The sequence below is a fragment of the Pteronotus mesoamericanus genome, unplaced genomic scaffold (genome assembly GCF_021234165.1).
Source record: "Pteronotus mesoamericanus isolate MK-2021 breed Mesoamerican mustached bat unplaced genomic scaffold, CSHL_Meso_final contig_68, whole genome shotgun sequence".
Taxonomy (NCBI): Eukaryota; Metazoa; Chordata; class Mammalia; order Chiroptera; family Mormoopidae; genus Pteronotus; species Pteronotus mesoamericanus.
The window spans coordinates 25,441,078-25,456,221 of NW_026555234.1; the positions used below are offsets into that span (position 1 = coordinate 25,441,078).

The 15,144-nt window shown below is 46.6% G+C and overlaps 1 protein-coding gene across 12 annotated transcripts in view; it reads left to right on the forward strand.

Moving 5' to 3' along the window:
• Window positions 1-390: 390 nt before the first annotated feature.
• LIMCH1 (LIM and calponin homology domains 1) overlaps window positions 391-15,144 on the forward strand; it is a 311,063-nt gene continuing 296,309 nt past the window's right edge. For all 12 annotated transcript variants that reach the window (XM_054582121.1, XM_054582104.1, XM_054582106.1 and 9 more), the window contains exon 1: window positions 391-575. In XM_054582121.1, coding sequence (XP_054438096.1) covers window positions 480-575 — 96 coding nt within the window. In that variant the 5' untranslated portion in view covers window positions 391-479. The remainder of the gene's footprint in view (window positions 576-15,144) is intronic.

A 15,144-nucleotide genomic window follows, 5' to 3' on the forward strand; every position in this document is an offset into this window, starting at 1 on the left:
GCTCCGCGCTCAGCTCCCAGGTGCTGCCCGTTCGGCCCGCCCCTCCGCAGGCAGTCCTGTGCAGGGACGCGCGGGGCGGCTGGCCGAGTCCCTCTCCTGGTCTCGTTGTGGGCAGGGAGGGAGACACCCAGCGCTCCCTCGGTTATTTTTAGTCGGTAGCTGACACCCCACCCCTCCCGCCCCTGGCGGAGGCGGAGCGGCCAGAGAAGGTGGGGAGCAGAGGGAGCTCCCGGCGCCTCCACGCTCGCTCCCGCGGGGGACTCGCGGCGCGGCCGAGCCGGGGCGGCGCTGGGAACAGCTGCCGCGGCGTCCTCCAGCAGCGAGCGCCGCTCTCCGCGGGGACCTGCGCGGGCGGGGGAGGGGCTCGCAGGGGAGGGGGAAGCGGGCGGGCGGGAAGGGGCGGGGAGCGCGCTCCTGCGGCGGCGACGGCCGTTCTCATCCAGGCGGCCCAGCGCTCGAGTGGACGCGGGGCTTCGCAAATGGCTTGTCCCGCTCTCGGTCTGGAAGCTCTTCAGCCCCTGCAGCCTGAGCCGCCCCCCGAGCCCGCCTTCTCCGAGGCGCAGAAGTGGATCGAGGTAGGTGCCCGCGGCTGGTGGGCGGCCTGGCGAGGGCTCCCGGAGCCACCGACCCTCCACCCCCTACCCCACGGACAAGTCCAGCCTCGGCTCCCCCCGTGCTTGCTTTTGCTAGCTGCTTTGGGTCGCCCTCCAGGGCCTCGGGCGAGCTGCATCCCCTGGCTCTGGAGTCTCGGGCGAGAGCGGGCGTGAATGCGGGACACTGCAGTCTAGCTGTGCGTGTCGGGGGCAGGAAGCGGTCCCCTGCACCTCCATCCCTCCTGTCCTCCAGCCGCGCAAATCTCGGCTCCCGCCGCTTCCCGGGGCTGCCACGGGAAGCGCAATTCGAGCAGAAGCGCCGCAAAGGCGCAGGAAGCGCGATCCCCCAGAGTCCTTGCGGACGCCGCATTTCGGGGGTCCTGCCGCAGGTCCTACCTTCCGCCTTTTGGCCCCCCACCCAGCCTTTCCGGAGCGGAGTTGGCAGTGTCTCCACGGAAGCGCATACCCCGCGGAGCCTCTGGCTGTATTCCTGGTACCGGGTCAGGTGTGGCTGGCACAGCGCACTGGGCCAGAGAACCTGCAGGACCCACCTTCGAGCGTGCCAGCCGCATAGACGTTGCCCAGCCATTGACAGACCCCGCTCCAGCCCAGAGGGGGCGGGCTCCCAGGTGCCGGGTACCCGGCCCCGTTGGCATATTTCACTTCTTAAGTGACTCGGTGGCAGGCCAGGGAAATCACTGAAGCTCTCGGCTCAGTCCAGGAAGCAAGCGCTAGCTGGGTAATCCTGATTCTCGATGTCTATCTGTAGATGCAGCTTGGTGGCCTTGGGCTCCCGAAATGACGAGTGTGTGTGTGTGTGTGTGTGTGTGTGTGTGTGTGTGTGTGTGTTAGGGGTGGGGGGGTGTCGGGACGCTTGGAGGGCGCAAAAGGGTAAAGGTGACCCCCCAGTGATCTGTGCAATGAGCCTGTTTCTCTGGGCAGCCTTTCTTGAGGCTTAGCACAAGGGAAATGTGTCCCTCGTCTCCTCAGTGACAGACAGCCCTCCTTGGCTGGTACTTCAAAGGAAGAAATGTCCCGCTAAGTCCGAGACCCAGCAATGGGGAAGCCTGTTAGTGCTCAGACTGTCACTTAGTGACACCCCGCTGTGGCACTGCAGATCTCAAGATGCTGCTGGGGTAACAGAGCTACCATGGTACAGATTTAAACCTGCTGATCTGCCTGCGGAAACCGCGGCTCACTTCATGCTGCTCTATTGCTCCACCAAAGGCCTGCACCTTACAAGGGGTAACCGGCTTCCTGCAAGCAGGAGTGTTAGGCAGAGTTTAAAAACATCTACTTAAAAAATAGGGTTAAATAAACAGAAGAATACATCCAAGACTCTATTGCTAAAAGCCCCAACCATGTCCCTCTAATGTGATTAAGCTCATGACCATTTGAGAAAAAGACCCCGGCTTCTTATTTTTGATAGGTGGCTGGACTGGCTTGGGGTGTGACAGGTGCTCTCTCTGTGATGCACACTTGGGCTCACAGGACACACAGGAGACATCTGTAGTCACTGGCTTAGTTAAGAGTTGGAGAACTGTCTTCTTCACATTCTTGAACTTGACAGTTCTCAGGAGGGATTTGGGGTGTGGATGGCGGTGAGGGGACGCAATGAGCGCAGAGCAGCCGTGCGGTTCCAGCAGGCAAGTGGTTCGCTCCCAGTGCCCCTGCCTGTCAGGGACGTGGGCACACTCTGCTTTAAAAATGGATCTTAGTATAAGTTACACACAGGAAGGTGCGCAAATCTTAAGGGCGCCCATCCCAGTGAATTCTGACAAGTCTGTACTACGCTAGTCCCCACCTAGATCAAGACCTCAAACAGCTCCTTCAGCCCAGAAGATCACAGTCTGTTTTAAAGTGGTGGTATAGTTCAAGCTAATTAGTCTAAACAAAATAAATTAAAAGTACAGAATATCAGCTTTTGTCCTTGTTTTATGGGTTAAAAAAAAAAAAAAGAGGTCTTCGTTCTGAAAGGAGAGTCCCCCCTCAGGCCCTAGAGACAGCTTGGCGTTATTCTGGATACTTTACAATTGGAGAATGTGAAAACCTGAAAACCGGAATGGGGCGCGAGTGGCTCTCGGAGAGGGGCCATGGTGCTCTGCTCTGCGTGTGCATTATTGAAGTGGCCGATCTCCTTTCAATTGAGGAGTTCGGTTTCACGGAAAGGAGAGCTTCCCCTCCCAGGCGGTATAAAAAGGTATTTGCTCCAGGGAGAGATAGAGACCTTCCCCCTTGCTTCCCCAAGGCTCCTCTTGAAATGCAAATGCTGTGTCTGCAAATGGGGGGGAACCCAGGACCAGTAACAGATGGTTCGGCCAGCAGTTGCCGGGTGAACGGAGGTTCCTGGGCTAATATAGCGATAATGTAGTGCTTAGTGTGAGCTGCTTTCCCGCAGGGGTTGTTATCTGGAGACAATTGCATCTCCTTTAGGAGCCCCATTGTCTTCGGCAACATCCTCATTGGCAGGGCTTTGTTTTTCACTTCTGTTCAGTTGGTGATTAAATTTCCCACAGGCTCTTTCTTTTTTCTTTTGAGTAGTCAAGAATTTCACCATTTCAGAAAAATGTTCCATTGGGTGCAGCAGGTTAATAAACAAACTTTGCTGCTTGTCTCTCCTCCCTGGACCCACGTCTCCCTTGAGTCCTTGGCTGGCAGATTGGTGAGGAAGCTAAAGGAACAAGCTCTGGGAGAAAACTCCTTAGTGAGGAATTTCTCGGCCTGCAGCCTTGGCTATTTGAGGGCTGTGTTACTGGGCAGGAAATGGTGGCCTGGGAACCTGGCTTGCACCTCACTCCTCCCCCATTCCTAGCTTCTGCCTTAGCTGGCAAAGGTGAAAGCCCTAATGGAGGTCACAGACCATGTGGGAAGCGTTCGGTAACACTTGCAGTGACTTTTTTATAGCTGTAGGAGTGGGCTGCTTGTCTTAATGTGGGTTTGGGGAGCCTCCTAAAGGAAACAGCAAACTCCAAGTGTTAACCCTGACTACCGGCAGGCAGGGGCCTAACTTCCGTCCGCATTCCTTTGTAGAAGGCCTTCCTAAGCAAAGGGGCAGTAAGTACAGCGCAGTTGGGGGTCAGGCTTTGGGGCTGGACAGCCTGGGTTTGAACGCTGGATCTATTGCCTTCTCGCTGTGTGACCTTGGACGCAGGCTGCGTTTCCTCTCCTTTTGGTTCTAAATATTTTCTTTGAAAGCTAGGTCTAGTTGGTAACAACAACAGAAATAACAAAGAGATCTTGTTGAAAGCATCTGTTAAAACAGGATTTCTAATAATACCTTACCCATCTCACAGGAGTGACATGAGGATTAAATAAATTAATACTATATTTAAAATATTTGAATAGTACCTAGAACTTAGGAAGTATTGTATAAATAATGGTTAGTATCACTTTTACCGTTAATATTGCCATTGCTATTATTTTGCCTACTGCCATTATTATTACAAGTACTGCTACTGTGCTACTACCATCACCATGACTCTCATTGCTACTGCTACTGTTACTGCTGTTGTTGTTAATAATAACCAGAGCTGGCTTTGAAAGAAAAATTTCAGAACCCTAAGTTTCTAGAACCCTAAGAATATAGTTTAATTGCCTACTGATCCCATTCTGTTATCTTGCCCTTATTAACTCCGGATACCTGGACTAGAAGTTAAGTAGATGCTATGTGTGACTCAAGTTGCACTAAAACAGAAGTAGGGATCAAGGGAAAGTCTGTAATATCTACTCATAAAATGATCCCGATAGTCCATTGAGGCTTAGAAAATGGTGCCTTGATATTGTGTTGAATGTTTAAGTTTAATGCCTAGCCCTTGTCACCAAACTTCAAGCAAAATGCTCGCTGCTTCTCTTGCAGACAATCCAATATTTGGGATGATTATTCATCTCAAATGTAGCAGTGTTTTGTTCACTGAAGTCTCAACTCCTGCAGGTAAAAGGATAACCCCTTCCCATTTATTTTCCTTTCTCCTCCCTCCCTCCCTTTCTTTCTTCCCTTCTTTCTTTTTCCCTGGTGGTATTTATTGAGTTACAGGAGTTTGTGAACAGGTAGATGATTCTAATTTTCTTGGTCCCTTCTCCCACTCACAACAATTTTTATCTCTAATCTGTCATTCTTCTCTGCAATGCCAAACACATAGAAAACAGATGTCCCTTCAACTTGGTTTCACTTGTGATTTGGAACAGGTTGCCAAGTCTTTAGGGAGGGGTTGGAAATTTCAACCCAACTCAGTCTTAGTTTTCAACTTGAGTTTCTGGACTCTTTTAACTTAATCATGACATCCTTGTGGGGCTTGGTGATGAAGATAATCTTATTTGTGACCTAATCCATATTTCACAGGAGTGGGAACTGGTTGCACTTTATCATTTTGGGTCATTTCCCTGCCCACATAGAATTGTTTTCTTATTCAGCTGGGACCCGATTTTGAAGATTAAAAGCACCAAGGGTACCTTAGCTTTCCAAGAAGAAAAAATATTGTATTGTTTGGCAGTAGGGAGAATTTATGAGTAGGCTTTGAGAGAATCTAGCATTTAGTGGCCAGCAGCATATGACATTTGTGATGTGTTGATGAGTGAGCACATGCCATAAGTTACATAGTCATTCTAATTTTTCGTCTCTGTAGGAACTTGATGACTCACATCTTTATACTACAACAGAAATATGACTTTGCATATGGTTCTCCAGCTCTGCGTGGAGAGCCGAGGAAGAGGAAGAAAACTTTATCTGGCAAGATCGAGAAAGGAGTAGCCGGCTGAATAGATATGTAAATTAGAGCAGGCAGCATCTCTCTCACACTGACATTTAAATAGTCTGGCTTGTTTGTATACAGGGGCTGCTATGACACAATGCTGTCACGTGGGAGGAGAACCGTGAGGTCCCACAGATTTGGGGGAAGGGGAAGTGGAATGGAAGGCGGAGCTGGCACTTCTTGCTCCACCATCGCCCTGGAAACCGGGTTCGCATCAAGTGAGCTCCGAAGGCCAGGCTGAGCTCTGGCCACCAGGAAGGGGTAGGGTGGGGCATGTGTTCCCAGCAACTGCATCTCTTGGTCCCCTGTTCTTTGCCGACAGATGACAATGGAGCCATGATGTAGACATCTGGCGGTGTTCCGAGGGTGGCAGTCAGTGCGGGGTGGGACCAGGCAGCTCCTGGAAAGTGGCCTGGCAGCTTCTCTTTTTGCTTTGGACCATTCTGAAACTTAAATATGCTATAGTTAGGGGTAACAAGATAATGGTAATGTTGACAATGAAGTTAATGATCATGGGTAAAAGCTGATATGTATTTTTAAAATTAAATTAATTTGAGATGACAGTTAATAAGGCTATGTAGTTTCAAGTGGAAAGCTGGTATGTTTTGAGTTCTTACTGTGTGACAGTTACTGGGCTAAAAAGTCTATGTATGCCTTAATCCCTTATAAATAAGTATAATTATTTATCCCTGTCTACAGATGAGAAGATTGAGGCTCTAGCAATTGAGTGTCTTGCCCAATGTCACACTTAAGTGGCAGAACTAGGACTTTAAAGCACCCTTTCTTCTACAAATATATGCATCGAGATATCCAAGATATTCCAAATGTATAGTTGAGGAAACTGGGCTTTTCAGGAGTTAGGAGGGTATCCAGGGTCACCTTGTCAGCAAGTACTGGTTAGAGTCAGGATTTGAACCCAGGCAGACTTTGCAGTCTTTGCTATCTGATCCCTTTTATTGTGCCCTGTATTTAGGACCATGTGTAAAAATTCCTGTAAGGACTGAAGCTCAGATCCTGTCGCTGTGCAGATGTGCCTCCCTGCCCCTATTTGTGGATTTCAGAAGCTGCAGCTCCCTAAACTGTTCCCCATAGTCCATCTCTTTCAGCCGCAGGACTGAGGGGCTCTCTCTCCTCACTTGGACAGACCACCTTAGTGTTGTGTTGAGTGGGGAGCAGGACCAGGGTCTCGGGCAAGAAGAATCAGGCTCCCCAGCTTTGCGTGCTGCCTTCAGATTTCGCGTTGCTCAGGGGGAACTGACATTGTCTATAGTTCAGGGTTGCTAGAATCTGGTTTCTGTCTCCTGTTGTTATTGCCACAGCCCTCAATCACTCCATCGAAGTTTTGTTAGGTCAGAGTAATTAGTTTTTAATTTGTTTGCTGATTCATTAGCATATGATTTCTTTAGAGGACAGATATTCTAACATATTTTATGTTTATGGTTTTGGAGACCATGGCTCTCTTGTTATATATAGTTTTATCTCCAGAGTCTGTTTCGTATGAGGATGAATAAATGCATAATCCATGTGTGCTTTTAACATTTTCTAACGGAGCAGGTGTATTATTCTATATCTTACATTCCCCAGAGAGTTTGAGTAAAGACCTAACCCTTGTGTGGTCTGTTTTGTTCTGCAAATGTGGGTGGGAAGGGATATCTCTTCTCAGTGCTGATGTGTTTAAGCATTGTTGGCACATCTGTCTGAGGCCTTTACCACAGCTCTGTCACCTTTACCTGAGAGTTCTCCCATCTGGACAAGATCTCACCTGGGAACAGTTCTGTTGTTGAGTTCAGCCAAGAGGCAGGTTCTTTGCACAGAGGAGATTGGCAGCCTCCTCTGCAGGCCTCCAGGTCCCATCCTTAGTGCTGAAGGGCCCAAACAAAGAGCTCTGTGACTTCTGGGAATCTTGGCTTGTAGTCGGCATCCCTATCGCCTACATTCCAGTCTAACCCTAATCATTTGGGCCTTCATTTTCACGATTGGGGACTGACTCACTTAACACGGGTTGATTTTTGGCTAAACTGCTCTAATTGGAACTAGACTTTCTTTGTAAACCCAGTTCACTATTCTGTGATTTAGAAAAATGTACAGTTTTATAATATTTCCCCTCATTTGTTCCTCAGGGTATGTGTGTTTACATCTAAATGAAAAGAAAGGTATCAGGTACAATCTTTGTTGGGCGGGAGATTAGGGTGGGAAAAAGGTTGACTTCAGTGCGATCACATGAGAGGAAAAGAAAATCGAATGTTGTCTTCAAGTGCTTGAGAAATATAAAAATAGCTTAAACTAGGGGGATACTCCATGATACAGGGGGCGAGGAGGGGGAAGTAGTCCTTTAAAAATAAAAAGAATGAACAATGAGAGGCCTTCTTCCTGGATGTGAGGAGATGTTATGTCTCTCTCCGCAAGGAAGAAGGATGTCATGGAGTTCAGTCCAGCTGTGGAGAGCTTCCATGTTCCCAGTATTGAAAACAACACTCCCACAGGGGTGTTCTCACGCAGCGAACTCTGGTAGGAGACCATCAGATCTCAGGGAACTATCTTTGGCATAAGGGTGATGAGGTGATGCAGTTCAATAACATGTACCTAAGGACTATCTTGGCTGACACTTTTTTTCCATGAAACTTATGCTATTGACAAAAATATATCCTTATATCTTTACTGGGACCTTAAGAGGTAAGTATTGGTTAGGTTGAGAAAGCCCCTTGTTGCTACAGCTCTGCGTTCTGCCCCGATAGTTACTCTGGTGCAGCTATTGTAGGATGCAGCTTGGCCTCCTGGTCAACCTTAGAAGTTAGGGCCGTACCCCACCCTTCCATCTCTAAATAGCCCATTAGGAGGCCATGTAAGAATAGGCCTGCACTTTTTTTTTAAAGGTCAAGGGCAGAAGGGCTTGCGGCTTTTTTATTTCCATGACCCAATACTATTATAAAAAAAAATCATCAGCCTTCTATTTTACCAAGTGGGTGCACCAAGTGAGGAATTAAAGTTACATTTATTGTCATGAGAACACAGCTCTCTGTCTCCAAGAGACATTTAAAAAAATGATATTTAAACAATTATTTATTCTAATGGGTAACGGAATGAAGCCTAGGATAGGCTTAGTCAAGTGGTTTAAATTATGAAAACTACTATGTAGGATGCTTGGCTATCACTCATTTGTTAGCTCACCTCAGTGTAAACACTAACAAGTATTAATGGTACAAATAAGCATTAATAAGTGAAAGTGTTTTAAGCAAATTTAAAAATTCATTTCCTGAAAAGCGTTTATGAAGCCCCAGCGAAGTGCCAGGCATGGCACCAAGAACCAGGGTTAGATGGTGAACAAAATAAATGTAATTCTTGCCCACACGAAATGCACAATGTAGTTGGCGGGGGCGGGGTGGGGGAGGGAAGGCAGAGAGCTTAAGTGATAAATGCGTAATTACAGATTGGGATAAGTACTATGAAGACAAAAATGAGGGGTTTAAGAGAAAAGTACTTTAGGCAGACAGGACTGAGAGTGAAAATAATATCCGATCTGGGACCATTGAAGGGTGCTGAACAGGGGCATAAGATTGACGTTAATTTATTGAGATAAGGGCTTTCATGTGCATGCAACACATGCTTTTATTGTGATTGTGCTTTCAAAAAAAGTCAAAACGCTCTTGAAGTTTCCAGGTGTGTTGACAGGGTATATGAGAGAGAGAGAGAGAGTGTGTATAGGGGGTGGGAAAGGGAGCTGAGGCAGAAGTTCTCAAATTTTCAGGCCACTCTGAAAAGAGTTTGCATGGTGACCCACTGCACCTCTCAGGACCAAGGCCCAGATAAATCAAAAAGGCTTCTAGGAAAAATGGTAGAGAGAACTCTGGGATTAAAATTCTTATACAAAATAGGGCTGTAGAGGCTGTGCTCCATTCTGAGGTAAGAAGGGGCTGTAAGAAACCTGCCTGCTTTTCAGTGACTGAGCAGAGCAATTTCGCATGAGATTTGGTTGGGGGGCCGCAGATGTCCTCTGATTGGGGAACTTGTCCCCAAATTCCTCTAAAAGAAGAATTTATAAATTAATAAAGTCATGCACCATTTGGGAGCCCAATAAGTTGTAACTTCTGGAGGTTTGTGATTTAGGTTTCTTTCAACGTTCAGACCCACTTCCTCATGGTCCAACATGGCTGCTGGAGATTCATCATCACGTCACCCTTCTAGGAAGCAGGATGGAAGAAGGGAAAACGAAGGGTGCATCCTTCCCTTATAAGAGGCCTTCTAGAATACTCTGACACTTCTGCTTCCGTTTTATTGCCCAGAATTTCAGTAACATGGCTACTCGTGAATGCAGGGGAGGCTGCAATGTCCTTAGGTAATAGTCTATGTTCTGTTCCTCAGGAGTCAGGATGTCAAGGTAGGGACACCCCGACATGCCCCTTCTCTACTTGTCCAAAGAGGGATCCTTTCAGAGACAGAGCTTAAATATGACTGCCTCTGAGGTGGACTCCCTGCTCCCTAGCCAGGCCCATTGATCCTTCCTTCTCTGTGCACACTTGCCATTTGGCCTTGACCTTGGTTAGAAAAGTTGTCACATTTCATTGGGATGAATGTTTGTGTAGGATCTACCTTCTTTGATAAACCTCGGAGCTCTGTGGCCACGGGCGGGGCCTTAGTCATGGTCCCACTCCTCCTTGCTTTATCCCTCTGTGCCCTGTTAGGGCCCCAAAGCCACACGCCCCACTGCCAGAGAGATTTCTCCATGAGCCTGTGCCCAGCTATAATTGCCTGATTGGCACTTGGACTCTGCCGTGGTAGAGAAAATAGACTGTTGCTGCCCTGACAGGAAGCAAAGTGTTTTTTAAAAAGACTGATTAAAAAAAGCAGTTTACCCAATAGTTGCCTGGAGACAGTCAGTGATTGGACACTTGGAAAGTGATTCCACTGTTGGCTCTTAGATAGGTGATATCAGTTGAAGGAATTATTTAGGAGGCCAACCCTCCTCTCAGGTTGGATCGGTGTAGGGCTCACTGCACTTGGAGGTCCTGTTTGTAGGGCTGGAGAGCAAGCTCTGTTTTTAAAATAAACATGCCCCTGGCATTCCATGCTGGCTCCTGCACCTTCCCCCTCTCTCCTCACCTCAAAGCAGCCAGCCAGCCCCCTCTTCCTCACCTGTTGTCAGAGTTCAGGTAGTTCCCATATATTAATGTGAGTCAAATAGCAGAGTACTGCCAATTATGTGATATCTAAGAAGAAAAAACAATGAAAGATTTTCATTGTGGTGGTTTCCTCGATGGGTTCTTATTGGGTATTTTTAAAAAGAAAATACGCTACCCAAACTAATGACTGGTAGCTGGTATTCATAAGTGATCATGGCTATGACCATTCATTGTCATGACCCAATGGAAACACTGAGATATAGCATCCTCTCTGCCTTTCTCACAGAAAATTAAAAAAGGAGCTTGTGGAGCTGAATGTTGTCATCAGCCAACAGATGTGGTTGCCGCCTGTTTTCCTCAGGAACTTTCCACGATGTCATAAAGGGGGGGTGGTGACAAGTGGAAGCCTGATTCATCATGTTTCAAGGGTTGACATAATGTGATAATATAAAGCAATAACGTGGCTAGTTCGGTGCCAAATAAAATAATAATAGTTATCATAACACACTTTTTGTGGGTCAGTGCTAGTCTAGATGCTGGAGTGAATGGCATGATATATTATGAGTATAAATTGATATGTAAACATTTAAATATATAAATGTAGATATGTAAACATTTATAATGAGATTTTAACTATTTATCTTCTATCTAGGAATGATATATATCTGTATATCTATCACCTGGCATAGTGCTTGGCATATAGTATGCTTCTCAGATAAGCACCACTTTATGCCCATTTTACAGATAGGAAAACTGGAGTATAGAAATGTTAGCTGATTTGCCTGAAGTTCCATAGCCAATCGGTGGCAGAGCTGGGATCTGAACCCAAGCAGTCTTGTTTCAGAATTTGAACTTGTGCTGGTGACTGCAGTGCTCTAGAAGTAAAAGCAAAAGTCCTAAAAATATCGTGATCCCAGTGTAACTATTAACCAAGCAGAAGACCCGTTTCCCTTTTTCTTCCTCTTCTTTCTCTTAACAGGTGTTTATTGAGCATCCTTTTTTGTGCATGGTACTGTTGCTAGGAAACAGTTCACCTGTATGGCTCCTGAATACATTCTCTGAAACTGGAGCCCTTCCAATGTTTTTAAAAAGATAAATTTTGGCAGGAAAGTGGTGAGGACTATGATGAAACATCATAGGAGAATGACTATAGCGAATGTGTGGAACTCCCTCGTACAGTATTTGTACTCCCTTCCTCTTCACCAGCCTCTTTCTCCTTGATTGAGACCTAGTTCTCCCTCTGTGTTAAAATACTTCTGGACACTGAGATCAAGAAATGAAATTATTATTAAGAGGGGGAAGACAGCAGGTGTTGTTTAGTGTGTCTCCCTGCCAGGCATTGTGATAGGTGCTCTGTATTTGTCATCCATTTAGTCCTTGTGTAATAGACATCTGTTGCCTGCTGTTCCAGTTCAGGGTTTTCTACTTTGCCTGTTCCAGTAAGTTTCACTTATGTTAAGACTGGGAGGCAGGCTGGTCAGGATTCTCATCTGATGTGGCTCCTGGGATCCGAAGCGGTGGCCCTGATGATGGTCCTTTCCATGTGGGACTCCCTCCCCACAGCTCCAGCCTCACGTGGCATGGGGCCCTGGGGCTCTGGGCAAATATAGCGGACTCTGCTGAAACGCACTTTTCCGTGGTGTGGTTATTGCGTGTGCAATTGAAAAACTAGGGAATGATGCTTCGTAAGGCACAAATTACAATGGTTCACTTGAGATTTTTCTTAGCACCTTAATATTTTGCATCACCTCACTTTGTCAGGTATATAATGTCTAATCACTATGTTATTCACCTCAAACTAATATACTATTGTGTGTCAACTGTAATTTGCATCACAAAAAAGCAGTAGCTGAAAGCAAAGTAGGTTGGTACCGATGAACCAGGGAGGTGGTCATCCCTTGTTCTTGCTCTGGGCTCCGTTGGGCTTTGTGCTTATTACAAGGTCTAATCATCCCAGATCTTTCTGCGTTTTTCTCTCTTCTCCATAATGCAGCAGCCTGTCTTTCCATATATGCTTTTCATCCTGCCCCCTTTCCACCATCCCACCTTTTTGGTAAAATCCCATATTTGCTCTGTAATAGGAAAGAGAGAAGACCTTTTTATCTGTGCTAGGAATTTTCAGTATGCTTATTGTTTTTGTTGGTGTTCTGGTTACAAACTTGCGTGGGATTTGAGTTTTCTGCCCCAACTCTTATGTATTTTCCATGAGCCCTGCTATTTTTTAGTGTGTGATTTTGCAAAATATGAGGTGTCTGGTTATTTGTCTTACTTTGAGACATTCATCCCTTTTCAGGGTTGAATGTTGTTGTTTTATAGCAAATATACTGGGATATCTATGTTTTGTGCAGACTTACTACACAAACCATGAATATCTCTTACACGCTCGTACACACAGATGCATAAAACAACAGCATGAAGATTCCTGACACTAGAGTCTGGGATCTTGGGTCATAAGGAAACTTTTTTTAGGGACTTCACATTCTCTAACTGCTATGACAAGCCCTTGGACAGCCTTTCCAGAAGAAGCTCCTACTGCCTTTGGAGAGAGAGTGCGGTGCTGTTCTCTACTTTGCCTGTTCCAATAAGTTAGCAGCAGTCTTCTCCCAAAGGAAACTACAGGAGTTCTTTGTTGTGGGTGAGAACCTTTTGGGAGGTGAGTTGGACAAGAGGAAACTGAGACTTAAGGGTAAGTGGTTTGTCCAAAGGTCATTGATTTCTAGGCCTGTTGATAGTTGTTGTGGCCTCCGTGCACCAGTGTATATGCGCAGGCAGCTTGTCTCAGTTTGGGACATTCTTCATTCATTCATCATCTATTTGTGGAGCACATGCTAGGGACTCAACAGTATATGAGACAAACATGACTTCCACCCTGGTGGGGTTACATTCCACCGAAAACACAGACCCTGGACACCAAATTCTGTGTATGATGCCTGTTCAGAAAGGGAGGAACAGGTTGTGTGGAATATGGAGGGACCAGGACCCGCTTTGGTTTAGGGGGCTTTGGGCGGGTCTCTGAACAAAGTGCTGTGTAAGCTGAGACACAAAGGATGAACAGGAGTTGGCAAGGCCAAAAAAACAAAAAAAAGGCAGGAAATTGTGCTCTAGGTAAAGGCTACTGGCTGTGTAAAGACTCTAAAGAAAGAGCCAGTGGAGCCCAGGAAAGGGGGAGCTTTGGGAGTCAGGGTGAGGGAGGTATGGAATGACGCTGGAGTAGGTAGCGAGAGGGCGGCTCTGTCCTGATGCAGGAAGTCAGGGTCCCAGTGCCTGGGACCTGAGCCTGGCGTCATGGCTGGATGTCCCTTGGAGGACAGCGATCAGATTTTCTCTAAACTCCCTTATATTACCATAGGTCATGACAAAAATTTATGAGGGCTGATAGCTTAGCTGGCCCTGTTCTAAACATTTAACTTCTCAACCATCTTGTGAGCTAGGTACAAGCTCTTATTATTCCCATTTTCCAGAGAGGTAAGTAAATGGCCAAAGTCACATAGTCAGTAGATGGTGGAGCCAGTCTTCAAATGCAGGCAGTCTTACCTGCGCTTACCTGCGCTTGTAACCGCCGTGCTAAGGGAAGAGATATAGGCTCTTCACCAAAGGCATCCTTGAAAGGTACTGGTGAGAGGAGCAAGGGTTGGGGGATAGGGTTAGTGACAGCCTAAGGATGCTGGAGATCAGTGTTGTTTTTCCACATGTTTTCAGTGTTTAGGAAAGAAAACCCCAGACTTGCGGTGGTGAGCGCACAATGCATTGTACAGATGAAGTGTTGTAGAATTATGCAACTGAAACCTGTAGTATTTTGTTAACCAGTGTCACCCCAATAAATTCAATAAAAAAGAAATCCCCCAAATGAATCTCTTCACCCAACATATTGCTTGATAGTTGTTGCCACCTGGAAAGGAGAATCTTTTCCAAAGGAGGCTCCAGGCATCTCTCCAACCCGGCATTCTAAGGCACGCGGGGCCTGGGGCGCCAGGGGCGGGGGACCTTGGGGCGCTCTGGCGGGATGAACCACTGACTTCTAACTTCCATTAAGAGTTGTGAATTGTATGCTGTACTAACACATTTTTTTATTCATTTGGTTTTAGGTGAGTGTGCATGCAATGATTTTTTTCATTCAAAAAAATTTTTTGTGTGTTTTACGATTTGATGATTAACAAATAGAAATCCAATTCAGACTGGTTTTAGGGAAAAAAAAATGGCTCATCGACAGTTGTGAGGTAGATTCCCACTTCAGACAAGGCTGACTCAGCAGCTCAAGGATATCAGTAAGGACCTGGATTTCTCTCAGCCTTTCAACTATGCTGTGCATTGTGTGGCTTTATCCCAGGCTTTGCGTAGCATAGCCACACCTGTCCTACCCCGTTCCAGAAAGTCCAGGCGCTTTCCCTTGATGGCCGCCTAGGCAAGAGCAATTCTGGTCTTCATATTCTTTTTACATTCTCTGGCCAGGGAAAGAGGACCCACCCCTCACTCATGTTGCATGGGAGAATAGACAAGTTGCTAAGCTTCAGCCAGCCAGGGTCCACACTGGTCCACCCCTACCAAAGGCTCTGGCTGCTACCCAAGAGAGAAGCAGTGAGTTCCCTAAAGGGAAATCTGGGAGAAGTGGATACTGAGGAGGCCACCAACATATGTTACCAATTTCTAATTGAAATGTGATAATATATAGAAACACATGCATGGGTG